This window comes from Calliphora vicina, chromosome 5 (assembly GCF_958450345.1).
Source record: "Calliphora vicina chromosome 5, idCalVici1.1, whole genome shotgun sequence".
In the NCBI taxonomy this organism is placed as follows: Eukaryota; Metazoa; Arthropoda; class Insecta; order Diptera; family Calliphoridae; genus Calliphora; species Calliphora vicina.
Genome location: NC_088784.1, coordinates 19,053,030 through 19,068,489, shown reverse-complemented (window position 1 = coordinate 19,068,489; position 15,460 = coordinate 19,053,030). Strand labels below are relative to the sequence as shown.

The following is a 15,460-nucleotide window of genomic DNA, read 5'->3' as shown; positions in this document are numbered from 1 at the left end:
AAATCCCATATTTTAATAACATTTTCGAATTTCGAACAATTGAAATATAACAAAATTTTAATAAAATGTATGATTTTTTACTATATTTATAAAGAAAAGCTATAAAAGTAATGATTTCTGCCATTTTCGAAAAATTCGAAATTATGTTCGAATTTTCGAACTTCACTCAAATTGCATCAAATTAAAAACTACATATAAAATATATCTCAAATATAGTAAAATTCAATATTTTAATAACATTTTCGAATTTCGAACAATTGAAATATAACAAAATTTTAATAAAATGTATGATTTTTTACTGTATTTATAAAGAAAAGCTAAAAATAAAGATTTCCGCCATTTTCGAAAAATTCGAAATTATGTTCGAATTTTCGAACTTCACTTAAATTGCAGCAAATTAAAATCTACATATAAAATTACTCTCAAATTGAGTTAAATCCCATATTTTATTAACATTTTCCGTTTTCGAATATCACTTAATTTTAATACATATAATGTAATCTATAAATAACGATTTCTCCCATGTTCGAAAAATTCAAAAATAAGTTCGAATATTCAAAGATCACTAAAACTGCGCCGAATTCAAATGAATATATAAAATTAAGCTCAAATTTAATAAAATCCAGCATTTTAATAAGATTTTCGAATTTCGAACAACTAAATACCACAAAAATGTTGCTGTATTTATAAAAAACAGCTTAAAATAAAGATTTCTGTTTGAAAACTCCAAAATTAAGTTAGGATTTAAGTAATTTATAAAGTAGATCTGAAAATTAATGTTTTCAGCTATGTTCGAAAAATTCGAAATTAAGTTCGAATTTTCGAACATCACTCAAATTGCACTAAATTCAAATATACATATAAAACTAATATAAAATTAAAAAAAATCAAAATTTGAATAACATTTTCAATTTTCGAACAAATAAAATCTAATAAAAATCAACACTATTATACTTTTCACGCGTTATTTGTAAAGCTGTAAATAAATGAATTTAGCTATGTTCGAAAAATTCGAAATTAAGTTCGAATTTTCTAATATTACTAAAAATTATACAAAACCTAAAGAAACTGCATTCAAAAGTTTAATTGAAGTTTTTTACGAAATTTTAAATATGACTTTTTGCAATGAAATTGTGAAAATATTTCATTGCATTAAATTAACTCAATTTAAATCCAGTTTTGAATTGAACCACACATATTTGATTAAATAGGAAACCATTCTTAAATGATGACGTGTAAGGAATGTGATTTAATAAACATCACATGACAATCAAAGAGAGCTTAAGCGTGACTTTTAAAAACAGCAATGGGTTGTTGGTACAATGTACCACAGAGATAATGAGATAATTATTATAAAAAGGCGATAAGCAGTAGTCTGGCGACTGGTGGTAACTGGAATTTGAATTTTTTTTTTCAAAATCACAACATTTTTTTAATTTATCTCAAATTATCCATAATTTTCTGCGAAATGAAACATAAATTTGTCATATTAAACAAAAGGCTTTAATTTACAAAAAAAAAAAAAAACCGGCAAAAAATGAATTAACACTGATAACTCACTTCCTAATAAATGATTTTTTTCTTTTTACAAATTCATTTCATTATCATGCTTTAAAAAGCATTTAACTTTAGTACTTCAAGGGTAAAATTTAATTTAATTACATTATTTAGAATTGACTTCGCTTCAATATTTTTGTTTTCATAACAAAATTATTTATAGATAGTTTTATTTTGCATTTAATTTTATTGTTTATAATCTTCTTTTTTTTGTTTTGTTTCTCTTATCACTGAAATGCAATATGGCGTTGTAGTTTGTATTTTTAAAATTAATATAGATTTGTTTTATATTTTTGCGTTATATTAAATGGGTCATTATACTTTTCGTTATGCTTAATGAAAATTTTCCTTATATTTGTGTCGTATTCCTTATCATTTATTGTTTTGGGTTGAAATGAGTTTCTTTAGACATCGAAAAGTAATTGATTTGATTAAAACAAGTCTAATGAATAATAAATTAGTTTATTACTCTTTATTTATAAATTTTACAAGTAAGATTATTGAAATAAATAGCACTCCCCAAGACCGAGACAAATTTGTATACAAATCAGCTTAATCTGCTTTCAATTTTCTATAGAAAATATTGAGCAGACTTAATCAGCTTTCAATTTGTTATAAAAAATATTGAGCAGACTTTAACTGCTTCTAACTTTCTATAAAAAATATTCATCAGATTTAATCTGCTTTCAATTTTCTATAGAAAATATTGAGCAGAATTAATCTGCTTTCAATTTTCTATAGAAAATATTGAACAGACTTAATCTGCTTTCAATTGTCTAAAGAAAATATTGAGCAGACTTAATCTGATTTCAATTTTCCATAGAAAATATTGAGCAGACTTAATCTACTTTCAATTGTCTATAGAAAATATTGAGCAGACTTAATCTGCTTTCAATTTTCCATAGAAAATATTGAGCAGACTTAATCTACTTTCAATTGTCTATAGAAAATATTGAGCAGACTTCATCTGCTTTCAATTTCCTATAGAAAATATTGAGCAGACTTAATCTGCTTTCAATTTTCTATAAAAAATATTGAGCAGACTTCATCTGCTTTCAATTTCCTATAGGAAATATTGAGCAGACTTAATCTGCTTTCAATTTTCTATAAAAAATATTGAGCGGACTTCAACTGCTTTCAATTTCATATAGAAAATATTGATCAGACTTCATCAGCTTTCAATTTTCTATAGAAAATATTGAGCAGACTTCATCTGCTTTCAATTTTCTATAGAAAATATTGAGCAGACTTAATATGCTTTAAATTTCCTATAGAAAATATTGAGCAGACTTTATCTGGTTTCAATTTTTTATAGAAAATATTGAGCAGACTTCATCTGCTTTCAATTTTCTATAGAAAATATTGACCAACTTCATCTGCTTTCAATTTTCTATACAAAATATTGAGCAGACTTAATCTGTAATACCTATCTTATTTTCTAGTTTTCTTTATTAAATGTTCCTTCCCTATTTTAAAATAAACTAAAGTTTATTTAAAACTTAAAGCTGCAAAACTTATTGTTATCGTTTAAAAGATATTTATAAACAATAACAAAAAACAAAAAATGACTAATAAGTACTTTTTGTTTAGTTAATGTAAACAAAGAATTTATGACAATTTTTTCCATTTTTTTGTAGAATTGCATTTAAAAGAATTGAACAAGTGTTTACAAAAAACAGCACTAAACTAAATGAATCATTTTAAAAATACCCAACAGTTTTCAATTATCTAAACCATAAACCCCTGATGTATAAAACAAAGGCAACATTTTATATATTACAATTAGGCTTAAAACTTACCTTAAATGTATGCCATTCTTCTCTGGAAAGATCTGACAATGTAACGGCCTGGGCCAAGGCAATAACGGCCAATAATAATGCTAATACTGTACGCATTTTGTTGATATATACCAAAGGTAAGGTTGATGAATGAAGTGATGTTAATTAAATGCTGCAAATAAAGGAAAATTTCATTAATTTTTTTTTTTATATTATGAAAGTGTTTCCTAAAATTTTTATATAATTATCAAGTCATGTTTAAAAATAATTATAATTTTTGTTGTTATCATTGTTAAACAAAACAGAAATAACAAAACAAATTTAATTACTTTTGTACCAGTTAGTTAAAGTAGCCAAGTGACGTTTTATCGGTCAGTTTGTCATTCAGTTATCAGCTGAGTGTCTGCTGTAAATTCTATAGAAATAAAGCTTACGTTTGTGTTTTTTTTACATAAAAAAGCTTTTTTTTTATATTAATTTCACACTAGTAAACTAAATAATAAATAAATATTTAATTGCTTTAATACAATAGGTAGATAGAGAGGAGCTTTTGGTAAAAAAATATATGAAAAATTTAATTTTAATAAACTTGGCTTTACATATGATACTCTCTTTAACATTGACACGACTTAGGAAGAATATTCACAGGCAACAGGTTTTGAATTTTAAAACGAAAAGTTTGGATTATAAAGATAAATTTAAACAGATGTGTTTTACATTTATGTAGTATAGAGCTATTAGTAAAAGTGTTTGGATTTGAAAATCAAATTTAATACAAAGAAAGCTAAATTTTATAAATTTCATAGAATTAAACATGGCCCCCAAAACTTAAAATTAAGGGGCGTTGATCTGTTAGTGCATTTATGTTCCATATTTTTTATCTGTAGACAAAATGTTTTGCTGATAACACAAGATAACCTCTCAAATAATTAAAACAGAAAACTATTAAAAGCAAAATAAATAAAAAACATTTAAACAATTCTATTTCAATAATTTATTTTACTCCCGATAAAGAGAAAGTATGAGTTATTTGTTTATATTACAATAGATAAAACTTGTTTGCAAAATTATTGAAAATTTTACGTTATGCATTTCTTTTTTGTATACTTTATCTTATCATTTAATGTGATGTTATTTTTTATCGTCTGTTCTCTTTTATTAAGATATACTGCTTTGTTTTCTAATAAAAACATACACAAAGAAACTTAAAGATATCTAATCCCATGTCTCCACGTAGCAATATTTATTGCTAAGCTCAAGCAATAACGTCGGCAGAACAACAGCAGAGTGATTGCTGATTGCTTTAGGTGGAGAAAACGTTCGTCACAAATACAAAATTTTCAACGCGAGAAGTTCTATGAAAAACTTTAGTGTATTTTGCTTATATTTTGTATTGCATGATTTTTTTCACTAATTTCTTTGTTTTTTTTACTTTTGGTACTTAAATAAATTAAATATGTATAAATTAATCGCACCGAATCATAGAAAGAAGAAATTTTACATTAATGACAACTGAACTGACAGCTTATTGCTTAGCAATAATTGCTCAGGCAATCAGTAGAGCAATCATTGCGCAATGGATTGCTACGTATGGCAATTTGCGGTCTACACTCGCAAATTTCATTGACGCAATCAAATTTGACAATTGCAGCAATAAATATTGCTACGTGGAGACCTAGGGTAATAGAGATAAATTGTGAAATTTTCTTAAATTCTAAGAAAATAAACAAAAGATCCTTTTACAACAACATAATTATGTTCTCTACTGTACTCAAATGATCATACTACGGCAACTCTTTAACTTTTTCTAACGGGATCGTTCTCTTTGGAAAAATTAACTACAAAATTTAAAAAAACAAATTAAAGTACAGTTAGTGATGAAATACTAATAAAATTCTAACAAATTTATTAAAAAATATATTTGTGAAACCTACTAATGGTAAGTTCAATATATAAAAACACCAACAGCCAAAGACTAGGCCACCACGCAATAAAATAAACAAAGGTTTAGAAAAAATAAACACTCATCTATCTACGTTATAAATCTAAATTGCTGTATAAAAATATCTACTACAACAATAGCAATGTCATCAACAATTTCTATATTTATGTTAAATTAAATGTTTCCTTTTTCTCGGCTCCTAAATATATGACGCAATAAGTTTTTTTAAAACATTTCCTTTATAATTAAAATAGAAAAGAACCCAGCCACTTACCAATTTAATTAGTCTTTCTAATTTCTTTGTTAATCTCTCTTTAAAATATTTACACAATAAAGTTATTTAGATACTTTTTTTTTTTAATAATTGTCTCAAATCCAATGACCACCAACTTGTTTAAATCACAATTTGTTAATAAATAACGAAATTGCAAGTACAATGCAAGAAACTTCGGCTTTTTTTATAACAAGTGAACGGGTTGTTTTTATTTATTAAAAAAACAATCACAATCACCACAGAGTTGCATTAGCAAGGTAGTAACAGATGATAAACAAACACAGAGTTGCTTTGGGTAGTAGTGTAGAGTTGTTATTTGCTGGTATAGAGAAAAATAACGGAAATTTTAATTTGAAATAATTAAAAATAAAATTAAACTGAAGTTCTTTTAAAATTAACTTGAAAATCATTAAAATTAATTAAATTAAACAAAAATAAAACTAACTAAAACAATTTGAGTAATTTATAAAGATATATATGATCATTATTAGTTCTCAATAGATTTTTTTTAACAAATATTCTTCTATAAAAAATTGTTTAAATAATTTTTGTTTTTAAATATAATTTATAATCTCTAATATTGAAAAATTAATCATATACGACAGATGATAAAGATGTAAAATTTATAATTACTGAAACAATTTCAGTTCAGTACCCAGCAGTTAAGCAAGTATTTAATGTATCCCTTATAGAAAATAATTTTCAATAATGTCTGAACACTTGGCTAAATCCAATTGATATATTTTGGGTCATTTGACACGTATGTACTCTTTGTAGTACAGAGAGAAGTCAATTGGTTACTTTATACATCCCAGGTGATCTATCTTGAAGTCAATTGTCACTTTAGTGTCTCTAAGTAACCTACATTGTAGTCTCTTTAAACATTTTGTTTGTAATTCGTACAAAGTGGTTTAATATAAATTGTGTTGATATAATCCTCATACTGTTTATTTTGGTAATGCTTAAGTTTACTAACATTCCATGTATCTGGGCGTGAAGTTAATTGTCACTTAATTGTCTCTAAGTAACCTAGAGTGTAGCCACTTTAAACTTTAAACGTTTATTTTGTACTAGTCAATATTTTTTTAAATAAACTTTATCTTAGACAGAATGCATCAACATTTTTTGAATCTGCACAATATTTTCTATAAAAAATTTATAGCAGACTGAGTCTGCACAATATTTTCTATAGAAAATTTATAGCAGACTGAGTCTGCACAATATTTTCTATAGAAAATTTATAGCAGACTGAGTCTGCACAATATTTTCTATAGAAAATTTATAGCAGACTGAGTCTGCACAATATTTTCTATAGAAAATTTATAGCAGACTGAGTCTGCACAATATTTTCTATAGAAAATTTATAGCAGACTGAGTCTGCACAATATTTTCTATAGAAAATTTATAGCAGACTGAGTCTGCACAATATTTTCTATTGAAAATTTATAGCAGACTGAGTCTGCACAATATTTTCTATAGAAAATTTATAGCAGACTGAGTCTGCACAATATTTTCTATAGAAAATTTATAGCAGACTGAGTCTGCACAATATTTTCTATAAAAAATTTATAGCAGACTGAGTCTGCACAATATTTTCTATAGAAAATTTATAGCAGACTGAGTCTGCACAATATTTTCTATAGACAATTTATAGCAGACTGAGTCTGCACAATATTTTCTATAGACAATTTATAGCAGACTGAGTCTGCACAATATTTTCTATAACAAATTTATAGCAGACTGAGTCTGCACAATATTTTCTATAGAAAATTTATAGCAGTATGAGTCTGCACAATATTTTCTATAGAAAATTTATAGCAGACTGAGTATGCACAATATTTTCTATAGAAAATTTATAGCAGACTAAGTCTGCACAATATTTTCTAAAGAAAATTTATAGCAGTCTGAGTCTGCACAATATTTTCTATAGAAAATTTATAGCAGACTGAGTCTGCACAATATTTTCTATAGAAAATTTATAGCAGACTGAGTCTGCACAATATTTTCTATAGAAAATTTATAGCATACTGAGTCTGCACAATATTTTCTATAGAAAATTTATAGCAGACGGAGTCTGCACAATATTTTCTATAGAAAATTTATAGCAGACTGAGTCTGCACAATATTTTCTATAGAAAATTTATAGCAGACTGAGTCTGCACAATATTTTCTATAGAAAATCTGCAGCAGACAAACGTTCTTTATTTTCTTGTACAGTTTTTGTGCAGTATAATTTTACAATATGTTTTATTAAATCGGTTTTATTACTTGTATAAAGTTAAAATCATTTAATTCTAAATAAGTTAAATATTTTTTCTTATACCAGCGGATATGAACCATACTTGGCAATCGCGCATTGATTATCCTTATTACGTGTCATTTTAATATATCCACCTTCACCCCATTCAGAACTCCAAGAATTTCTAACCAACCAATAGTCCTGATCATTTTCGGTACCATAACCCACCACCAAAACAGCATGATTCACATGATCTGTACAATCTGGATCATCGTATATATATAAAAATGGATGTTTGTATGTGGGTATGTATGTATGTATGTATGTATGTTCCGAATGAACTCAAAAACGGATGGACCGATTTTAATGAAATTTTCAGGGAATCTTCAGAAGAGCTTATCGGGTAACACTGTAAAGTCAGATTTTTGATTTTTGGTCTGTGGGCGGAGGGGCGTGGCAAAATCCAATTTTTACAATTTACCGCTAATGCCATCTATATATATAAAAAACGGCGGGACCGATTTTGATGAAATTTTCAGGGTATCTTCAGAAAATCCCAGCGGTTAACACTGTACAGATAGATTTTTTATATTAGGTGTGTGGGCGGAGGGGTGTGTAAAAATCCAATTTTTACATTATACCGCTAATGCCCTATATTTCATAAAAATGGATGTGTGTATATATGTTCCGTATGGACTCAAAAATGGCTGGACCTATTTTGATGATATTTTTACGGTGTCTTCAGAAAAGCCTTTTAGGTAACAGTACAAAGTCAGATTTTAATTTTCTGTCTGTAATAAACAATTTGGTTTGCTTATACATAGGGTCATGAATAAGATATTTCCATACTGAATTTTTGAATTCATTGGAACCAGCAGAAATGCCAATACATGTATTAACATTGAAAGTTGATTCACCGACTTTGTCCGACACTGTATATTAAAATCGAGATCGATATGCAATATAAAACAAATGTTTTCTAAAGGCCAGCAACGCGGACAGGGTTCAGCTAGTAATTCATAAAATTAGAATTAACAGCAATAGCCACTGCAATGGGCCCCACTGAGGCCACAGCCTCTAGTAAATGCTGTTCATCATTTTCACGTATTTTATTGTAACCTTCACAAGTAGCAGCAATATAATCAGATTGAAATCTACATGGGCCGTCAACAGCTTCATAGGGATATTTGGATTCAGGATTAATGCCACCATTTAGACGTACATAGTCATAGGCAGAAAGCATCCAACCACCCTGACAACCCGAATTTTCTGTAGAGCAATCTATCAAATTTTGTTCACTTAATGTGATGGATTCGTTGTATTTCAAAAAGTAGTGAGCTTCTAGCGCGCCCGTAGTAGAAAATGCCCAACAAGAACCACAGGCCTTTTGATCTTGGACTGGGCCAATTGCACCTTGATCACGCCAGTCTATAGAAGTGGGTTGGTTTAGCTTCGTATTTGGAACGGCTACAAATTGTGTGGCATTTAGAAACATTTGTTTATGCCTAAAAATTAACGTTATTTATTAAGAAATTTACTTTATAAGCTTTTGAATTTCGATAAATACTTTTCGCTTATTTTGAGTCCCATATAAGAATGTGCCATCTCTGCTAAATCCATATCAGTAAAAGGATTAAGCGCCATTTTGTAGGTAACCCCGCCCTGCTCAAAACGTTTATTGTGTTCAGTTATTATTTTTAGATTCTGTTTAAAGTTGCGAAAACTTTTATTATTTTCCAATTGGCTTCGATGTCTTTTGCCATAATGAAGTTTAAAATTTAACCATTCTTTTAGTATTTCTGTTTCCTGCAATGCCGCAGTAAGGCAACAAAAACTTAAGGCCAAAAATAATTTTAAATGCATTTTTTTATAAATGATACTGTATGAAATTCTTAATTGAATTTCGGTTTATATACCAAAGACTAAAATAATAATGCAGGTGTTGCACAAATATTGTTTATTGTAACATCTCGTTTGTCTTTGTTTTGATAAGAATGTTGCTTGAAATATTTTAAAGAATTACTAATAAAAGACAAAATTCGATTAGATACGTTTAGTACCGGGTATGACTGATTCCATAAATGTTTCAGGTCAATGGTCTGTATGAAGTAAATATTATCTTATGATACGAAATTTATAGTCAAAACAGTGGCTGACGATAGCACGGTGGTTTTTTAGATAGTGTGAGTTGAAATTTCAAATTTTCGTTTTATTCCATGCATATTTTGAACGATTTATTAACTTTCCTATGTCTTACAGAGATTTCAGAAATAACCCGTGTTTTTTATTTAAATGTTCTTCAGTTTTAAGGAACATACAGCTGTATATTCCTGTGACCCTCAAGTCAAGGAATCATGCCAAAATTGAGCTTCGTCTGACAGAATAGGTATTCGTGTCTGTTGTGTAGACAACATTTGTTCTCAGCCAGTCAGCAATTTCCATAATCGCCAGCATATTTGCCTGAACACTCTGAAATCACTACAATGACCTGTGATCCTACTTGGAGAGATCATGATCCTCATGGAAATATTTACCCAAACATATGCAATTATTCAACTTGAAGTCATCGATGTAAAAGTCAATGCCTTTAATTCCACCAAGATTACTTTACGTCAACCATTCTGGATGACATTAGCGTTCTTTAGACACGTTCGTACATCGCTACTTGAGTATCTGAAACCGAAAACCGGTCAACCGGTTTTTTCATCTTTGTAAACTCCACCGGTTTCGGTTTTTTTAACTTTTCGGTTTTTTGACAAACCGGTTTTTGTAAAGCGGTTAACCGGTTTAATGAAATATATTTTCTAAAGCTCATTCCAACATATTTATGAGAAACTTTGATACCATTTTTAAAAATATTAATTTATTTTATCGAAAATTAAGCTTTAAAAATTCAAAAATTCTAAATTTCCTATTAGCGACCTTTTTCATATTAAATAAAAATTTAATACAAACCTTTTGACTGGTTTTTTTTTTGAAGACCTTTTAACCTGTTTTTTTAAGAGACAGTAATCAAAACCGGTTTTTTCAAAAACACACTTTTCCGGTTTTTAAAATTTGCCGGTTTTTTGGACTCTCTATTCGTTACATTCGAGGGTATAGTACAAAAATTACTTTTAATACACAAAGAGCTTCATTGTCTGCACAATCTATAAAAGGTCCTTTTCTCTAGAACATGCCAAGAAACCATAAAATCATACGGAGAAATCGAACAAACTCTTTCTAACAAGTAAGAGAGCTATATTCTTATATACCCTTCACCAAATTATACTTCAAAATAATTTTTTTAAATATTTTTAGGTAAACAAAATTTAATTGTTTTTCAAAATTTTTTTTTTTTAAGTTGTTTTTTAATTTTTTTAAAAATTTTTTTAAAATTTTTTTTTGGGAAAAAAAAGTATGACAAAAAAATTTTTTGATGAAAAAAAAATTCGGGTTAAAAAATATTTTTCCCAATTTTGACCCATTGTAGGTCCAACTTACTATAGCCTTATCTACATCGTTGCAATGGACTTTGAAATATCTATCATTAGATATCCATATTGTCTATATTAATGACTTAGTAATCCAGATATAGATCAAAAATAGGTCAAAAATCGTGGTTGTCCCGGTTTTTTGCTCATATCTCCGTTATTTATGGACCGATTTTGCTGATTTTAAATAGCAAACTTCTCGAAAGCATGTTTGACAGAATTATTGAAGATTTGGATCCCGAAGATATCTGGGGTCGTCAGAAAATTGATTTCAACAGACAGACAGACGGACATGGCTTAATCGACTCCGCAATCTATAAGGATCCAGAATATATATACTTTATAGGGTCGGAAATGAAAAATGTAGATATTACAAACGGAATGACATACTTATATATACCCTTCTCACGAAGGTGAAGGGTATAAAAACTGACTGTCGCCTTTATCGCCCATTCCTTGATATACTATTTGAAGCTTAACTTACAATCTGGAAGAATATCTTCCACTGTCTCTTTCAAAACTGAATCTTCATCCATTCTCCAACTTACAATTTGAAGGTTAGCTTGAAATCCAGAATGATATCTAGCAAGATCTCTTAGAGTCTTTTAAATTGATGGCGGTAATATACAAAACAATGGTTTGGGCTATTGTACTTCATCGCAAAGATTTTATGGCTTTATAGCAAGTCCGCAATCCACATGAAAACAATTTTCTATTGATTTCAATAGCATCATCATCAGCATATACGACGTCTTTACAATCAATTACGTTACCACAATAATTGGGTCTACGCTTCGGAATGATCCGATTCTCTTGGATCGTTCCGGATTCATTTACAATTGGACATATACATTTGGTAAATGTCCATCTATAGCACGTCCCCTCTTTTCACAAAATTCTGAACCACATTTTGGAAAAACACTTCGCTTACTTTGTTAATTATTCGCCGAATTTTATCTTTCAGAGCATCAATTCTTTGTGGTTTATTTACGTAAACCCGGTCTTTGAAATAGTCCCTGAAAAAAATTTCCAATGGTGTTAAATCACAAGAACGAGGAGGCCAATTGACATCACAAAATCGAGAAACTTCCCGACAAAGATTTTATGGCTTTATAGCAAGTCCGCAATCCACATGAACACAATTTTCTATTGATCTCAATAGCATCATCATCAGCATATACGACGTCTTTACAATCAATTACATTACCACAACAATTGGGTCTGCGCTTCGGAATGATCCGATTCTCTTGGATCGTTCCGGATTCATTTACAATTGGACATATACATTTGGTAAATGTCCATCTATAGCACGTCCCCTCTTTTCACAAAATGTTCAACCACATTTTGGAAAAACACTTTTCTTGTCTCGTCATTTATTCGCCGAATTTTATCTTTGTGGTTTATTTACGTACATAAACCCGGTCTTTGAAATGGCCTCTAAAAAAAATTTCCAATGGTGTTTAATCACAAGAACGAGGAGGCCAATTGACATCACCAAATCGAGAAAGTTCCCGACTGGTCAAACAATTCAGTTTTTGGCTGTGTGGCGACTTTCTGAAACCGAAGATATCTGATGTCTATTTGGCTTCCACAAATCATCTCCATCGATTTGTTGCATTTGTTTTCGAGTCTTTCTCATTTAAGAGTATTATTGGAGTATCATGCGTCACCATTTACGATGTTGTCATTAGATCCAGTCTATTGTTATTTTGTATCAGTTTCGTTAAACGGTTGGAGGTCGTAGGATAATGGGACTGCCATCTGACGTTGCCTAGAAACAACGCCCTCTGTGTATTTGATGTAGTGGTGGGGAACCTTGCTAATCTTTTCCTACCTTTTTTTTAAAGGGGGTGGCGGCGGCCTGACCTTTGCCAGGGAGAGGGTCGGTCAGGGGGCTTCTTGGATGGATTGTTTAGAGGGATGTTGTAGACAATTACTTTTTAAAACTCGAAAACCATGATGAACATTGTTCGTCCTCTGCCAGGGATCGAACCTGGGGTGTTTGGTTTTGTAGGCAAGCTCTTTAAATTAAAAGCATAATTGAAAATTGGTTGAGATTTTCAAAAAGCCAAATCACAAATGTTACATGTGTTTAAAGCATTCCATGATTACAATTTCCCAATTTAATACTAAATGAATATCAAAGGATGACAGCTAAATTATTGAAATTTAATTATTTGACTTCCGAACCATACATTTTCCCATCCTTTAATAACCCACGATCTTATTTAATATGTTCATTAAAAATAACTAAGTAACAAGTCTTACGAGTGATGTGAGAGTTGTGCAGGGGATCCTTCGCTGGCGAGAGATTTCAGAGAGGCCTTGTATGTCTTTATAGAAAACTTTACATGATGAAAATTTCACAGATCTCTTTCATCAAATCAATTAAGTGGAAACCAGTTATTTTAGTCATGAGGAGACTAATAAGTGTCTGCACACTTGAAATCACTTACATTTGGAAATAGCTTCGGTGGGACAATTTCACACTTCCCATTTATTCCTTAAGGCCATAGAATAAATAAATAGTACAACAGAAGCTCTCAGTTACCTATCTAGTTGTCATCCATGGTTAAAGCTCTCATAAATTTTAGTTAATAGATGTCATATTCATTTTATAGTCTTTATTTATTGAAATATGTAAGAGATTTTAAATTCTATAGTCTAAAAAACTGGATATGAAACATGCTTAGCAATCGCACATTGACTGCCCTTATTACGTGCCATCTTAACATAACCATTGTCACCCCAATGAGTACCCCAGGAATTTTTGATCAACCAATAGTCCTGGCCGTTCTCGGTGCCATAACCCACTACCAAAACAGCATGATTAGCGATTTGGCTACAATCGGGATCATCGAAAATGCCGCTTTTATAATTTATGAAATTATCATTGGCATGTACGGAAACCGTGACGGGTCCCTCATAGGCCACAGCAAATTGTAAATGATCTTCATTGTCGGGACTTGTCACCATATAACCATTATTAGTAACACCGTTATAGGGTTGATGGCGGCATTGGCCATCAACGGCCTCATAGGGGTAAACAGATTCGGTATTAATGCCAAAGTTTTCGCGAACATAATTAAAACTGGGCACCATCCAACCACCATCGCAACCCCAGTTCTCTGCAACGCAGTCCACTAGATTTTGTTCACTTAATAGAATAGTTTTTTTGTATTTCAAAAAGTAATGCGCCTCCAAAGCCCCAACACTGGCAAAAGCCCAACAGGAGCCACAAGACTTTTGATCTTTTACTGCAGTAATGGCACCACTTTCACGCCAATCAACATAATGGGGTAAAGCCGAGCGCTGTTTCTTAGAAGGTTCATATAAAGTAGAATTTCGGAATAATTCTTCATCCCTTTAAACGAAACAAAAAATAATAACTTTAATTAAACGATTTTTTTTTAAATAATTAAAATTTTAACTAACTTTTCGGTCATTTTTAAACCCATATACGATTTTTCAATTTCATTAAAATCCATATCGCTAAAAGGGCTCACTGCCATTTCATAGGATTCCAAACCCTGCTCAAAACGCTTGTTATGCAGCCACATTCTTTGTAAATTTCTCTTAAAGTTCACAAAACGTTGACTGTCCTCCACCACATTGCGATAATTTCGGCCATATTTACTTCTAAAACTCAACCACTGCTGTTTTATTTCCGCTTCCTGTAAAGCTGCAGCTAAACAGCAAAAACTCAATATTAACAAGATCAATTGCATTTTGAAGTGCTATTGTTGAGGTCTAACTTCAAATAAAATGAAATGTTAATTTCCACTTGAGTTTATATATACGAGTACACTGAAATAATGTTTGAACGGGAAGTATGGAATTTTGCACGATCGATAAACCATTGTTTGAATAAATTGAAATTTAATCAACATCAGTTTCATTAGCTTTCTTTCTCTTTTTTGTTTAATCTGATTAGATAAGCTGTAGAGGGAATAGAGTATATTTTAATTATAAAAATCTGAGATCTAGAATATTTGGTGTTTAGTACGCGTTATGGCTCCTAGGTTAATAAATTGATTTATTGTTGCCTATAAAGATTAAAATAAAACTGAATATCTGAAACATTTAATACGATCGTATCATAATTCTTTCATTCTTTTGTTTTATGGCTTCCTTATTTTTCGGACTACAGCTAATGTTGAGATTTACATTTAAATTTTTTATTTATTGTGGGGTTAT

General features: G+C 29.9%; 3 protein-coding genes across 3 annotated transcripts in view; all 3 read right to left on the bottom strand.

Moving 5' to 3' along the window:
* Window positions 1-5,684, bottom strand: part of LOC135961653 (cathepsin L) — a 29,713-nt gene extending 24,029 nt beyond the window's left edge. The window contains exons 1-2 of the mRNA XM_065513183.1: window positions 5,552-5,684; window positions 3,357-3,507 (exon numbers count right to left, since the gene is read on the bottom strand). Coding sequence (XP_065369255.1) covers window positions 3,357-3,452 — 96 coding nt within the window. The 5' untranslated portion in view covers window positions 3,453-3,507; window positions 5,552-5,684. The remainder of the gene's footprint in view (window positions 1-3,356; window positions 3,508-5,551) is intronic.
* Window positions 5,685-7,796: 2,112 nt separating this feature from the next.
* LOC135961130 (procathepsin L-like) lies at window positions 7,797-9,449 on the bottom strand. The gene is made up of 3 exons (XM_065512627.1): window positions 9,358-9,449; window positions 8,801-9,295; window positions 7,797-8,070 (listed from the first exon to the last, which is right to left on the bottom strand). The coding sequence occupies exons 1-3, from the start codon at window positions 9,432-9,434 to the stop codon at window positions 7,869-7,871; spliced, it is 774 nt and encodes a 257-aa protein (XP_065368699.1). The 5' UTR covers window positions 9,435-9,449; the 3' UTR covers window positions 7,797-7,868.
* Window positions 9,450-13,872: 4,423 nt separating this feature from the next.
* On the bottom strand, window positions 13,873-15,041 carry LOC135960300 (uncharacterized). Its single transcript, XM_065511560.1, has 2 exons — window positions 14,699-15,041; window positions 13,873-14,627 (listed from the first exon to the last, which is right to left on the bottom strand). Exons 1-2 carry the CDS (start codon window positions 14,989-14,991, stop codon window positions 13,928-13,930), a joined length of 993 nt encoding a protein of 330 aa, XP_065367632.1. The 5' UTR covers window positions 14,992-15,041; the 3' UTR covers window positions 13,873-13,927.
* Between the last annotated feature and the right edge of the window lie 419 nt (window positions 15,042-15,460).

Excerpts from the sequence above, each read along its gene's own strand:
- LOC135961130 (XM_065512627.1), bottom strand. The coding sequence starts at position 9,434 with ATGGCGCTTAATCCTTTTACTGATATGGATTTAGCAGAGATGGCACAT. Across the intron at positions 9,296-9,357 it reads GGACTCAAAATAAGCGAAAA|GCATAAACAAATGTTTCTAA; the intron begins GTATTTATCGAA and ends GTTAATTTTTAG. Across the intron at positions 8,071-8,800 it reads TCTAATTTTATGAATTACTA|TATATACGATGATCCAGATT; the intron begins GCTGAACCCTGT and ends TCCATTTTTATA.
- LOC135960300 (XM_065511560.1), bottom strand. The coding sequence starts at position 14,991 with ATGCAATTGATCTTGTTAATATTGAGTTTTTGCTGTTTAGCTGCAGCT. Across the intron at positions 14,628-14,698 it reads GGTTTAAAAATGACCGAAAA|GGATGAAGAATTATTCCGAA; the intron begins GTTAGTTAAAAT and ends TTTCGTTTAAAG.